Source organism: Ylistrum balloti, unplaced genomic scaffold (genome assembly GCF_031769215.1).
Source record: "Ylistrum balloti isolate Yb309-2 unplaced genomic scaffold, AGI_CSIRO_Ybal_v1 Utg370140, whole genome shotgun sequence".
NCBI lineage: Eukaryota > Metazoa > Mollusca > Bivalvia > Pectinida > Pectinidae > Ylistrum > Ylistrum balloti.
The window spans coordinates 720,385-735,976 of NW_026782147.1; the positions used below are offsets into that span (position 1 = coordinate 720,385).

General features: G+C 36.0%; 1 protein-coding gene across 1 annotated transcript in view; it reads left to right on the forward strand.

Annotated features, from left to right (window-relative positions):
* LOC132550716 (protocadherin Fat 1-like) overlaps nucleotides 1–15,592 on the forward strand; it is a gene marked incomplete at its 5' end in the record, with an annotated part of 71,309 nt that overhangs the window by 20,820 nt on the left and 34,897 nt on the right. Inside the window, 3 exons of the mRNA XM_060214807.1 lie at nucleotides 4,895–5,203; nucleotides 5,625–5,841; nucleotides 6,119–6,258. Of these exons, the coding sequence (XP_060070790.1) occupies nucleotides 4,895–5,203; nucleotides 5,625–5,841; nucleotides 6,119–6,258 (666 nt within the window). The remainder of the gene's footprint in view (nucleotides 1–4,894; nucleotides 5,204–5,624; nucleotides 5,842–6,118; nucleotides 6,259–15,592) is intronic.

Consider the following 15,592-nt stretch of genomic DNA (forward strand, 5'->3'; position numbering starts at 1 on the left):
CTTTGGTGTTCTCATCAGAATTCTGTACCATAAGTGTTCCTATTGTGGTGTTCTCATCAGAATTCTGTATCTGAAGTGTTCCTCTTTCGTTGGTCTCATAAGAATTCTGGTCAAAAAGTATTCCTCTTTTGTCATTCACAAATTCCTAATGTTCCTCATTTTTTGCTTTTTGACCCATATCTTTTTAAAGGAATATTAAAATCTGTCATCATTTAGAGCATTTTCTGGTCTTTCTGTCACCAACAGATTAAGAAAATTTTCAGGGTGAACAAAAAGGTTGGTAATGCAAAAACTATCTCAGATATAATGATTAATACCATAAAAACTGGTGAAAGCAGACCTTATACTAGTTGGCTTAAAAACCTTTATGTAGATTTAGGAATTTGCAGTTTGACTTTAGTCTCTCTTCTGGATTAATTGTCTCTACCATATCATATTTACTGCAATATTGAAAATTTGAAGAAGCAAAAAATACAAATAGTTTTGTGCTTCTCACATAAAAGAGATTTTTCTGAATGTCAAAGCATAAATATAAGAAAATGTCCGTGGTTTTGGATTCTGTGTAAACATAGCAGTTCGGTAGACTATGATTATCTGAGAAACACGGTCTCAAATGAAAGAAAAATCTCTCAATTTCTTGTACATAGATTGGTGATGATGACACATATACATAGGTGTTATAATCAATACTTCTGACACCAACACTGATAGAGATATCACAAAGGTTGTTGAGAAGGTGCATCATAGGGTCAGTAATGGCCGACAGCAGTGTAACGCAATCAAATCAGTAACCAACAGACAGTTAAGGAAGGTTATTTAGCAGCTACAAAAAACAGTGGTAATCACCAGAAATCCAGCTAATCATGGATGGTGACAGTTCTATTAGGGACTTGTCTCACTGACCACCGACAGATGGTGGATTTATTGCTGCTGATGGTAAAAGAATAGAGAGATTTTATAGACTCAACAGTTACGTTTTACATCCTTAGAAATAAATTTTGGGTATGGCAAGTCACGAATATCTGACTTTATAAAGATGTTAACTCGTTCTGAATAATCTAGACATTTAGTGATGAGGACTTTTTAGTGGTCGTTCCAAATAAGCTTTGGTCACTAACGAGGAAGCATAGAGGGTATTATTACTCTGATAATCCACACAGACAGCAGAAAAACATTGTACGCTGGTCAGCTATTAATGCTGCTGACCGCTGCCTTTGTCTTCACTTCATTGACCACAACTGCTGATATCGATACCAGTGACCATTGTCTTTTGTCTGTATTAGGGACACTAGCTAGTCAAGATAGGTTTGTATTGATCAGAAAATAGAAGTTGGTCAATAATGGATGGTCAAACCAAAGCTGTTCTGGTCACTTCTTCCGTTCTCTGATTAGTAAGGCTGACAGGGTTGTTAATTAGCTTGAGATAAATGACCACCAATGCCTGATGTTCTTGACTACCTATTTTTTCTCTGTAGTAGAAGCCATTACAGGGCATTTTCATTAAACAGGACCAGTGTGTCTGATGCTGCACAAAGGGACGTAACTCTAGGCTCAAAGGGGCATAATTCAAACAGAACCATCAGTTATGAAGTTGAATGTTGGGGGAGGGGGGGAAGCAATTACTTGTATGTTTATGAGTAATCACAGTATTTTGTTTGCATCTCATCTCCCGTCATTACCTGTAGATTACAGTATAATTTGATGAAGGTTACTCAGAATTTTTGTGTATATTCAGTTAATTAGCTTTCGGTCAAACTGTAGTCCTGTTACACTCAAAGTGCCATTGATTGGTTATATATAAATATAGACAAACTTGTATGTTACAAGGATGGTTATATAAGTACAGACAGAGCTGATCAGGACTACACTTAATGGCCCCATCATCATCACCTTTGATCTGACAGTCTAACTATTGCACAGTGTCTAACATCTGAAGGGGTGTCTGATGGCGGCCATTTTGATTTGAGGACCAAAGCACAAAACAGATTTTATTAGTGATATATTTAGTGGTAGTATACATACAATTTCTCAGCTCAATGATCATTGCCAATCCTGTTTGCTATGATTTAGCTGTAATTCCTTTTAGTGATATTTACATGCTTAACAGAGTTCTTGCTTCATACCGTCGCATTTCCCTGTTTTCCACTGAACTGTAAGGGAGTGCACTTTAAAAGCAAGTAAAGGATTGGTTGTCTGTGTGTTTTGGCCCAAAGGAAATCAGTACTGGCCGTTGTGTCTGGTCATGCTGCAGGCAGAGTCACTAGATATTATTACATTTGAGGTATAATATGGAGTGATGAAGTCAGGTTGAGGGCTTATTTTATTTAATTATGTGTGAGAATGGTTTTCAATAATCTTATGACCGAAGGGTCCCACGTTAGGTCTCTAGGGGCTGTGACCTTGCTAGGAGGGCAGCTGTGTAGTAGGGAAGCTTCTTATCATGGTTATTGCTGTATATCCTGTTTGGTCAAAGTGGTCAGCATACATCGAAGTGGTCATCTAACTGAGCAATACCTCTAGGACAACTAATAATGGTCAGCAATTCTGTCTGTGACTTAAAGCTGCAAATACATGGTTATCAGAGATGAAGAATGAAATCAATTTGACTTTCATTGCAAAAAAATTCCCAAAGGGCTTAGAGGGCAGATGTGCACAAAAGCCTGACATGAAGTATTGACAAGTCACTCAGGTCAAGGGTCAATCGTAACATGCCCTTTCATTGACCAAGAGGATGGTAGCTTTAATTGTTGTAGAATCTGATTCACAAAGACATTTTCATCACTAATCAGAATATCATTTATCTTAACTCTACTTAATGAAAAAAAAATCTTTTTTCAAAGTGGATGATCAACAATAACAAAACTGTACTATAAAATGTAGTAAGGAATGCTTGTTATATACTAGTAATCACATCACATATTTCAAATGAGATATTCAACCATCAACGTGATAATGTACTTGTAACTTGTGGATTTATGCTTGTCTCCTGTTGAGGAGTAAATGCTCTGTGAACTTTGAACTCTGTTGTAAACCACTCCTATATGCAAACCAATTTCTTTAAGGTCCCCTGGGGGATTATTATATAAACATATCCAAAAACAGACTTTGTTCAACTCACATTCTGAGGTAGACAAATGAACTAGGACATCCTGATGCTAAGCCTTGACAGCTTGTGGTTCAATTATCTTTTTTTTAACCAAGATCAGACCATCCTAGTTTTATTGTGCATGTATGTCAACTGTTGCTGTTGAAACCATCCTGTGTTATGGTAAAACTAGTTAGCACAGAAATTCAAATGAAAAGAAAAAATTCTCTTACTGTTTATTGAAATTGAACAAAGAATTGCAATTTTAATTATAAAATCTAATGAGTTTTACTAATTAACTTCCAAATTCCACAGTTGAAATTTCAAGAGAGATTGATTAAAAGCCTAATTTTAATGCTAATTTTGGTTTATAATTCTATAATGTGTATTTTGTATTCAGGTACTATCGATGGAAACTCTTGTTTCATTCAGCATTGATTTATAATACAAGGGTGAATGATCTCCCCGCCCAGGACATGCCCTCTCTTTATATACTCCCAGCTCCTTTTGGGTCTTCGTTTTGTGGGTGTGCTCATGACTCACAGTAGTTGTATGGTAGAGGAAGACATATTGAATTGGGATATTGTGAGATCACCTATTCCTTGTACCTTTTGTCAGGAACATCAATAGCAGACAAGCAGATACTGTTTCAATATTGCAATACTATCTTTTTATCTTTCATTGATGTTGAGAACTTGACTACGTGTTCTTGTGAGATTTTGTTCAGTTGCCGATAGCAGATTTTGTTCAGTTGCTGATAGCAATATATCCGTGAATTGTGTGTGGGTTGTATATTTGTGGGTGTTTGTTTATTAAGCCAGGTGTCTGGAACTCAATACACTGTCAGGTAGATTTTCTCTTAACAGTCTGCTCCACCCTCTCCAGGTGGAGTATATTATGGTCAAGATTTCACATTCTGATGTAGATTTAAGATCCTGATGTCATATATAAATTAGTTAACAAAACAGCAATGTTTGTATAATACACCAGGAAAAATGAGAGGAGTTTCCTGTTAAAATGATTCTAAAAAAACTGCTTTGCTTGGATATGGAATTGAGGCAATGTTTTTGGACTCAAATATTTATTAATTCTTGGGCTCATGTTGTTCCATTGGAACTCACTCAAACTTTTTGAACCCTTGCCCACTATATCTCTTTGTAACTGGACTGAGTTGTGCTCTGGGCTCGCCAGAAAAAATCCTACAAAATTAACTGTGCGAGGTAGATTCCAATGTGAATATGATGCACGATTCTGCTGACTTCTGTCTGCTGATAGACATATCTCCCAGCCAAAACCCCTTCTCCAAGTCTCAACCCCCTCTCCAAACAAACACCATTAGTATCATTATGATTTAAAATTTTATCTATTTTGCAACATTTTTATTTCTTAAAGTAATAGATATCATTCCATACTAATATATGTCTGAATAGTTACTGTTAAATGCTCAATTTTTGTGGGAGGTTTATTTTCATTGATTTCATGGATACTGCAAAATCGTATGTGAATGGACAGTTAAAATAAGTAAAGTAGAATTATTGAGGTGTATTTATCCACAAAATATAGCATCCATGAAAAAGTTTAAGAAATGAAAAGAACCTCAAAAATTAAGTCCCATGAAGATCTATGGTTTTACAGAAACAGTGGCAACATTCTAGTAAGGTCTTATCTATCAGAGATTTCCCCTTTCTTCGAGTCACATCATTGACCTTTAAACCCAAATACGGTTTTGTTTCATATTTCAGTTGTAGAATGTTTTTCCAAATAAGTTTTACAATTCAATTTTTTGACTGTTGATTTCTGTTATTTCAGGTAACTGTTAGTGATAATGGAACGCCAAGCCTTTCTTCAGTCACACGAGTCGTTGTCCAAATCCTTGACAAAAATGACAACAAGCCAAAGTTTCTACAAAGGAATTATAAAGTTAACATCATGGCTAAGTCTCCTGGAAGTAAACCAATGCCAGTGCTTCGCGTTTTCGGGGAGGACAAAGATAGTGGTAAAAATGCCGAGATTACCTATAAGATCCGAGGGAGGGAACAGACAGAGTTTACTATCAATGCCACAACTGGTATGATCTATGCGGTAGAAGCCCTAGAGCCAAAGATGTATGAGCTTAAGGTTGGTACTTTTATCTACAAACATTTCACATCTGTCAATCATAATATCACTGAAAGAATTAGTTTTGGCATTATATAGATCATTGAGAAAACCAGGAAAAACATTTTTTTATATTGAAATCCCAAAATAACTACTCACAAAAACTGTTTATGACAGGACCCAAGGTTCAAGCTGAAATTCTATTGGGATATCATTTAATTGAGCTTAATTGCATCAACATTTAGCCAACATTGTGCATATTTGATGCCATGGCTAGTTGCTTTATAGTTCAATGTAATGGTGGAAAATTGTTACACAAGTAACACCATGTAACTGATAATATCATAATCTGAAAATTTATCTTTTAAATCAGAGCAAAAGTGTCATTACATAATGAAAATGATAGGCTGTATTTAACTTTTTTTTTGTCATGCTAAAACAGATCCGTGCTACAGACAATGGGGATGTGAAGAAGAGGAGCAAGGTTCGAGCCCAGATTTTGGTGGGACCTCGTCCAACTAGCTCACCTAATGCTCCTGTATTTGACCAATCAGTGTACATGTTTGAACCCGTGTCTGAGAACTGTAAGCTGGGTCAGATGCTGGGATTGGTCAGAGCCAGAGACCCTGATAAGGACAAAGTTTGGTTCTCCATAATAGGTATGCTTTATGTTGGCTTCCTTGGTGTGTCAGTCTTAACAATTTTGAAAGGTTGTATTTTCACGAGATTCAAGGATGGATTGAAATCACAAAATTCAGTATAACATTTACATAAAAAATCAAGAAAAGAAGCAAGCCATAGCATGTTTTATGTGTTTCATAAGAAATATATCTTTTGGCTTCAGGTTTATGGTAATGCTGTGCAAATCGAAGCATAAAACTCCTGTCTTTACATTCATTTGTCTTCCTGGTATTTTTATAACGGTTTATATTGCAGGTGGTGATGACAACAGTGACTTTCTTATTAGTCCTGTTGATGGAAGTGTGCATCTAGCACGCCGCCTTGATCGGGAGACCAAAGAAATCTACAATCTTACAGTTGCTGCCACTGATGGCGTCCATGAGACTCGTGCCAATGTAAGTGATGTCTGAGATTGCAGTGGAGATTGCAGTTTGTTGTTTCATAAAAAATTAATTAATTCACCATGATCTGTAAATATTGATTGTGTCTTGTTGACATTGAAGTTTTATAAAGCAACAAGACATGTTTGTTTTTGTGCAGGTTTAAATCCCTTAAATCCAGCTTTCACACTTGCTGTTGATAATTCAGGCTTATATTGCGGGGCACAAAAACATAGATTTTTAAAAATATATAAATCTTTTGTTAAGTCCAAAGATGTTTATATTGAGGAAATTTTCAGCAGTTCTAAACTTCTATGCACACACTATCAAAGATCTGATAAAGGATGAATGCCATGTGGCAGTAATTGTGGTCTTTGTGGTCAGTCTGTCCTGAGTAGTGGTTATTTTGATGGTCATTTGACCACTGCCAGATACCGAAGAATTTTGCCATTCAACATCTGTAGATCATCCTGTGCTATTCTGTCTAAACAAAGGTAGAGATGGTTCTTGTCCAGTTGTATAGAGTTTTCGGTATGATCCTATGCTGTGTAATAACTGTTTATCGGAACTACACTACATTGGTGGGTGGTAAAGTTGACTTGTTTATCCATCACTTAGCTTCTTATTCAACTTTATACTTCAAGAGGTGTTCTGATCTTTGTTAGTGTTTATTTGAAGGGAACCATTAATGATAATTAAAGTATCTTGGAAACTCCCTACAACTTGCATGGTACATTGTTCTGTATTCCATTTCAATAGATCAGATGGTGGTTAAGTGTTAATATTCCTTATAAATATAGAGACTGACCAATGCTTCAAATATCTCAGTGAATGAAAAAAATTTTTTGCTGTTACATTTAATAGATTAGGGTTCAGAAGGGAGATAATTTTTGTTACCTGTCAAAAATTAAAGGGAGATTTCTCTCTGCATGAAAGTCAATTAAAATACTTGTGTGTTTAAATTGTCTAGATCAAGACTCAACAGACATCACCATCATGATGATTCAACATTGGGATCCGATAGCACAGTTGTTTATCCTTGGGAAGTGTCAGATTTTACCCAAATATATGTTTTCTTTAACTCTGATTTCAATATTTCTTTCAAGTCCAACTTTTCATATTTTACATGATTTATAACTAGCTTCATATCAGTTCAGTGAGAAATTGGACTACTGGAAGTGGCAGGAAACACAGAACTGGAGGCCGTTATCATTTGTCAAATTGAAATATTATCACAAAATGAAAAGGTGTTATCATGAATGAAAGGGGTGTCTCTAAGAGATAAACATGAAATGAAAGTATGTAATTATGAAGAGCCATCGAGATAAATTAGCTTCATTTATGATTTGATTGAGATCTATTTAACGCCACACTTTCATACTGCTGCCAAAGAGCTGAGAAAGCTGATATTAAATTTTATTAGATCGTGTAACTTTGGAAGAGGATCAGTATTAAGTGCTGGTTTGGAGCCAGTGTACTATATCAAGAGTGTAGGAGTAAGGAGAGAGATTTAGAAGTCTTATGTGGGACTTACCCTAATCTGGAGACGGACATCAAATAGTCGGTCAGATTTTTTTACAGGATTAGACAAATCGCTTGTTTGAAGTTAGTTTTCGGCTGAAAAATTCCTTTCAGCATTAAGTGGCTATATACCATTGCCTTGTGCGACACTGTATATTTCAACTCCAACTTTTAAACAAGATTATGGAAATGAAAGTGATATTTTATTTATATTTCTGGCCAGCAATATAGAAATTGGTTTAACCAAATTCTGCATTCCAAACCACAAAACTCGTTTGTTTGTTGAAGAGAGACAGAAATAATTGATTTTTTCTAATTCATTTAAGCTTATTTTTGAAAGGATTACATAAATTACTGATATATTTTTATTCCAAATGTTTCCAGTCCTGTCAATAGCAGGAGAGAAAAATGAATTATAAGCTTCAAATTGGATGTTATTTTTGTAGCAGTATGTGAAGTGTAATCATGGATGAACTAAGTAACACTAGTCTGTTGGTACACATTGCAGTTCTGTAATACTTAATGTGTTTCTGCTATACCTTGTACCATCTAGTTCTTTACAAATCCTGTCTAATAGAAAAGGTTATTATTTTCTCCCATTGGAATAAGACAAAGACACTTGTACTAACTAATAATTGTCTAAAGCTTGAAGCGCTGGGAGTGTTTCCTTTCACATTACATGTTCTGTTTTATGGTTTATGATGTTTTTTGTTTTGTTTTGGTGTATTATCAGTTCCTGTTGTCTTTTACTAATAAGGAATTAGACTTAAAATTTTTTAGGTGTTGACATCAAAGTTTTGTTTTTATCTGTCTTTTTTACATTTTACATCAGAGTTCACATCAATATGATGCCATAATGTCTGAGATGTCTGCTGGTTTCTTTTTCCAAATCATAGTTTTACCTGTGTGTACCTATGTAAGAACAATGCCATGATAATTGATACAAGATGGAAGCTTCAGGTATGCTCTCTACAAAAACAACAGGAAAAAATCATTTCTGATTTCTAGACAATATATGATTGTCATCTAGAACATTTTTGTAAAGCTTGAAGTGAAAAAATTGAAAAAAGGACTGGCCTCTGTCTAGACCAACCATACATAATTACATACCTTATAATAGAATGTTGATTGTTTGACGTGAGCTGATATGTTTGTGGTAATTTACACCTCTTATCACAGTGTCAATCTGACGAAGGACAAAGTCACATAAAAAAGTTTGTTTAGGAGTCTTTTATACTTGTACTTAACAAACACAGAGGTTTTTATGGTAGAGTTACCTTCCCCTGCATTCACCTTTGACATGTCGTCATTTTTCTTCCTCTCTCAACTGTCACCCATCTATCTATCTCTCACTTTCCACCTTCCTATCATCTGCCTCAATTTCTCATTCTTCATCCTGGCACAAACCTCTATTTTGTATTCTAATCTCTAGTTTTCAGCAGCAACACTACTCTGTAGCACTAGATTTGTAATACCGTCAATATTTCTACTAAACAGTAGCGATTCAACTTTTGACCCTTTAATTGAATTGTTCAGTTACTCTATGACATTGTGATGTTACAATTTCTCTGTATTCCATGTATAACTTTTCTGACCCCCGACTAGCCTATCCTGACCTTTTCTGACCTGGCTTGACATTTTATTACATAAAAAGTAGCTCTATTGACAATGCAGATTTGATTAGTGGAAACATACTGTGATGGAAGTTTAGGAGAACAAAGACGCCATATCACTGCTGGTTTTGCAACCAGTGTGTATAGAAGCAGGGTGACAAGGGGCGCTCAGACACACAGACCCATCATCAATCAGATCAAATATTAATGAGGACAGTAACTGCTTATCACCTAACTTCAGCTCGGAATCAATTATTCACCTCAGCAGCCTACACAACAGGCCACTTAAATTGGTGAGCTCGTGATGTCAACGACAACCACAATTAGGTCTAATGAAAGAAGACATTGAACCAATTGTAACAAAAATGGGAAAACGAAATGTGGTTTTAAAAGTGCAGAATTGGAAAACTGGAAAAAAGCAGATAAATAAAAATGTATAAATATAGGTGTATTTATAATAACCTAGAACATTTGTGCTGCAATAAGTCTTAACGCTGACAACTCATAACCTCTAACTCAAAGTAAAGGGGTGGGCTTATTACAGGACCCCAGGGACCAACACATAACTCCCAGCTCAAAGTAAGATTAGATTTATTACAGGACCCCGATGGTTAACACATTACTACTAACTCAATGTAAGTGGGTGGGCGTATTACAGGACATGATATAGCATTTGTTGACAAATTTATCAAAATAGGGTAGCCAATTCCGAGAAATGGACTATGTAAATGTTGTATTTCGTTTTTAAAGGAATGAAAGAGCTAATGAGACTAGATACATGGTAGGAGCAGAAAAAAAGAAAGGAAATTGAGAAATTAAAGAGTTCTATTTCAGATTGCATTTCAGCAGCAAACACATTAATGTTAAAAGTATTTTTTTCTCTTGAGAGAGAAAAAAATACATCTAAATAAATGACATTGACCTTTAACGTGGGTTGGAAATAAGGCTGTGTGATAGTGGGAAGGCCTAGCTGTGGTCACAGACTTATATATTCTGAAGCAGTTGATACCAGGGTGGGAACATGAACCAATGTTCAGACTTCAAAACAATAACAAACAGAAAAATAGATTCCAGATAAACTGCACAAGTTCTGGGAGCCATAGATAGATATGTCCATTCATAAAGATAATGGCGTCATACAGATTGCTGATTCATTCTGCCGAAGATATAGACAGGTTGTCATTTGGTGAATCAAGGTGACGTGTACCTGTATAGTGTATGTAGACAGGGACAGATTTACCTATTGGGGTATTTGATACACTTGGAATATGTATATAACACACCCTTTGGACAATCAACAAAATGTAGGACTACACATCACATGACCTCTCACCCTGCACTTTAAAAGTTGACAGATTAATGTTTATAGGTTAGCTGATATTCAGCATTTTTTTACCAGTGAAGTTTTGAAATTTAATTCCGATTGTTATCAATGCATGAATTAGACTTGAAGTTTTCAAAGTAGGATTTGTATACAAAAGATTAAAACTGGAGGTTTCAAATCTGATGCTTTAGCAAGTAATTATCTAGTTATGCCTGTCTTGTACGTGGAACATCTTGGATAATTAGCTTAATGGAACCTAACTGTCTTAAATATTTGCTTTTAATTCAGTATTCTGGATAGCACATGCCACGTTTCCTTCAAAATTTCAGGATTTATGAAATAAATATTAGAAAGATTGTCACAAATCCTTTTCGTTATATGGTATGGTGGTGTACTACATGTGAGGAAAATTTAATGTGATGTTTATTTATAATCAGGCTGCTGATGTAGGAAATCTCCATATGTTCTGTTTGACACTGATGAACAGACAAACGTTAAAATCTTCCAACAACCTTTTCCCAAGAAAAAATTATGACAGTTCTGTGTTCTAATTCATAGATTATAACAGACAGAGACACAACCTGCCACCTCAACAAATAGGGCACCATGTGTGCATTCATATTTTATTTCTGGTTTTAAGATATAATTATGTGAAATCTTTCTCCTTTGAAAGACTTTTATCCTAAAGATACCTTCAGAGATTGATGCTAGGTTTGACATAAAGTGGATATCAGGAGTTGGTGTGTGCATTTGCCTCGCAGGTTATGCTGGTTTAATGTGACATGAGAGCACTTTTCAATTTCTTCCTCAGGAAAGATATACATCGAATTAAAAATCCTCAAAACGAGTATTAATCTTAAACTCTCTGTGAAAATATTATCGGTGAAGTTTGTAGAGTCGTGTACCAACATATCTAAAGAGTTAAAGCTGTATATCATGACTGAGCTATTTCAATAGTGATACGTACTTGCCAGGTGAGGGATTACGTCTTTACTATATTATATCTGTAGTAATTCCTTGTTCAGGAGGAGACCATCCCACTTTTCTGTAACAAGTTTAGAACAGTATTATATCTCTCTTGTTATTAATTCCCACCTAAATTCTATAGTCATTATACCTTCTAAGATATACTCAACTCCTGTCCTCCCTCCCCCGGGCTTATCAACGACTGATATTACTATATATGAGGAATACTTGCTGTACCTCTTGTCTATGGGTTGGAGCTTTTGGGTTATCCTAGGTAAATTGTAGTAAGGAGTAAGTTATTGGGTAGAAATAGATTGTGTTTTAGGTGTAATTATTGTTGGGGAGGAGGGGAGGGGGGAGGGAAGAGTAGAAATATAAATCAGGGACTATAGAGTATCAGACCAGGTGTAATTATTGTGGGGGAGGAGGGGGGGAGGGAAGACTAGAAAATTAACTCAGGTACTATAGTGTAACAGACCAGGTGTAATTATTGTGGGGGGGGGAGGAGAGTAGAAATATAAATCAGGGGAGGGAAGGGAGGGAAGAGTAGAAATATAAATCAGGGACTATAGAGTATCAGACCAGGTGTAATTATTGTGGGGGAGGAGGGGGGGAGGGAAGAGTAGAAATATAAATCAGGGACTATAGAGTATCAGACCAGGTGTAATTATTGTGGGGGAGGAGGGGGGGAGGGAAGAGTAGAAATATAAATCAGGGACTATAGAGTATCAGACCAGGTGTAATTATTGTGGGGGAGGAGGGGGGGAGGGAAGAGTAGAAATATAAATCAGGGACTATAGAGTATCAGACCAGGTGTAATTATTGTGGGGGAGGAGGGAGGAGGGAAGAGTAGAAATATAAATCAGGGACTATAGAGTATCAGACCAGGTGTAATTATTGTGGGGGAGGAGGGGGGGGAAGAGTAGAAATATAAATCAGGGACTATAGAGTATCAGACCAGGTGTAATTATTGTTGGGGGAGGAGGGGGGAGGAAGAGTTGATATATAAATCAGGGACTATAGAGTATCAGACCAGGTGTAATTATTGTGGGGGAGGAGGGGGGGAGGGAAGAGTAGAAATATAAATCAGGGACTATAGAGTATCAGACCAGGTGTAATTATTGTTGGGGAGGAGGGAGGGAGGGAAGAGTAGATATATAAATGAGGGACTATAGAGTATCAGACCAGGTGTAATTATTGTGGGGGAGGAGGGGGGAGGGAAGAGTAGATATATAAATAGAAATATAAATCAGGGACTATAGAGTATCAGACCAGGTGTAATTATTGTGGGGGAGGAGGGGGGAGGGAAGAGTAGATATATAAATCAGGGACTATAGAGTATCAGACCAGGTGTAATTATTGTTGGGGGAGGAGGGGAGGAGGGAAGAGTAGATATATAAATCAGGGACTATAGAGTATCAGACCAGGTGTAATTATTGTTGGGGGAGGAGGGGAGGAGGGAAGAGTAGATATATAAATCAGGGACTATAGAGTATCAGACCAGGTGTAATTATTGTTGGGGGAGGAGGGGAGGAGGGAAGAGTAGATATATAAATGAGGGACTATAGAGTATCAGACCAGGTGTAATTATTGTTGGGGGAGGAGGGGGGGAGGGAAGAGTAGATATATAAATCAGGGACTATAGAGTATCAGACCAGGTGTAATTATTGTTGGGGAGGAGAGGGGGAGGGAAGAGTAGAAATATAAATCAGGGACTATAGAGTATCAGACCAGGTGTAATTATTGTTGGGGAGGAGGGGGGGAGGGAAGAGTAGATATATAAATCAGAGACTATAGAGTATCAGACCAGGTGTAATTATTGTTGGGGAGGAGGGGGGAGGGAAGAGTAGATATATAAATCAGGGACTATAGAGTATCAGACCAGGTGTAATTATTGTTGGGGGAGGAGGGGGGGAGGGAAGAGTAGATATATAAATCAGGGGCTATAGAGTATCAGACCAGGTTTCAGATGATGTATTTTTAGGAGAGGCTTATCTTTCTTCATTACCAAGGCAGGCACACCACACATTATATAGTTGACCAGGTGTGATTTATATCCCCGTAGTTTACCTAATGCCAAACGCATAGTCTGGAAAATACTGTTCAAACTACTATACCATCATTGATATTCAATAAATCAGAAAATTTGCTATTCCACAAAAACTACTGCCATCTTGGTATTTATTTTGGGATTTTATGTCATGAAAGATAAAAACAGAATTGAATTGAAAACAAATTAAATCACATTTTAAATGAAATTAAAGTAGCCAAATGTAATTTTCAATTTCAGAGGGATCATTATTGCCCAATCAAAAAAATACTTTGTGATATTTCACTTGAAATGGTTTTTAGATAACTTTATCCAATACTGCCAGTGGCATCAAATTGTAATATGGCAACATTTTCATTGCATCAATACAAGTGTTTTTTATGTAAATGTTAATTTATATTGGATATATAAAAATAATGTAGAATAAATTAGGGTAAATTTGTAAATGATTGATATCAATTTTATCTGTAACATTGAAGGACAGACTTTGTTTTCTTGAGATATGAAATTACAGTCACTCAGTAAGGCATGCAGTTGTTATACGAATTCAATCATGTACCGGTATATGATAAATTTCTAATTTCAAAAGATATTTGCTTTTATAGATGTGAAAGACAGCAGTTTTTGTCTGTGATCTGTATTGACACTTATCTGATGTATGTAACTCTGTATAACAGTTGATATAACTTTTAAAACCTGCCAGGATGAGGAGTTAAAGGAAAAAAATTGTTGGTAAAGATTGTTGTGATAATGAAACATTTTTAGGGTTTGGAGTGGGTGAGTGAGTCAATCCATTTATTCTGCAATGAGTATACTTTTTCATTTAATTACAGTACAAGACATTTCCTTTTGACTTTGCTTATGAAGGCAGGACATTAATTCTACAACATATAGCTTGTTTTATGATCTGTATGTCTGCTACAAAGGAGAGCTATTGTTTTACATATAGTCCGATGTACAAATTCTGACGAAAAAAGCAAAGTCATCCTAGTTAATATTATGTCTCTGATATGTTTTCTCATCGCTAAAGAAGGACAGAAAAAGTTAGCCATTGTCAGCTGTCAGAGTTGGTTAGTATACACAAGCGATTTGTGTGTTGATAGTGTGTATCCTGGCATTGTCTCAACGTCAGCTATCCTCTGCTCCAGACTATTATAAGCATTGATATGTAAGATTGGCTGTGAGATAGATCTGATTTATCAAGGAAACTAATTCCAGGTGTGGTTAGGCAAACATATGTTTTCATATTACTCGACCCCAAGTCATTCTATATCATCAACATTTGGTTTAGGTCACGGGGGTTAGGGGAGGGGGACGTAGCGAGGGGGAGGGGAGAAGTTAGACGGGGAGGGGGACAAGTTAGATAATTCTGTTTGATTGTCTAGTAAGCAGTGAATAGAACCTTTTTAAAGGTAATTGTATTTAATGTGGGTTTGTTCATTAGACGGGACATAGCTTCCATGGACATCTAAGGAAAACAGGAGAACAGAAATAGATAGTTGTTGAAAGATGATTTCATCTGTGATGAAAGTGATGGTTTTCATTAGGCCTGTAATTTTGGAGAAACAGAAGAAATAATTATATTTTATGGACATCCAGCAAAAAAAATGGAAGAAGAAAATGGAATCCTTTTATATGATTGCATGGATTTATGGAAATGATTGATATAATGATGTAAATATATGCACTAATTACTGTAGTTCACCTCCTAGTGGTCTGATTCCCAGAGAAATGCCTTCCTTTTATTTAGTTCTTGTCTTTGATATGTACAATGATGTTGTTTCACTTCATTTTACAATTGTACTGATATTACTAGTATTATATCTATAATTCTCTTGGAAATGAAAATATTTGTTTTTTTTTACCTCCAAATTT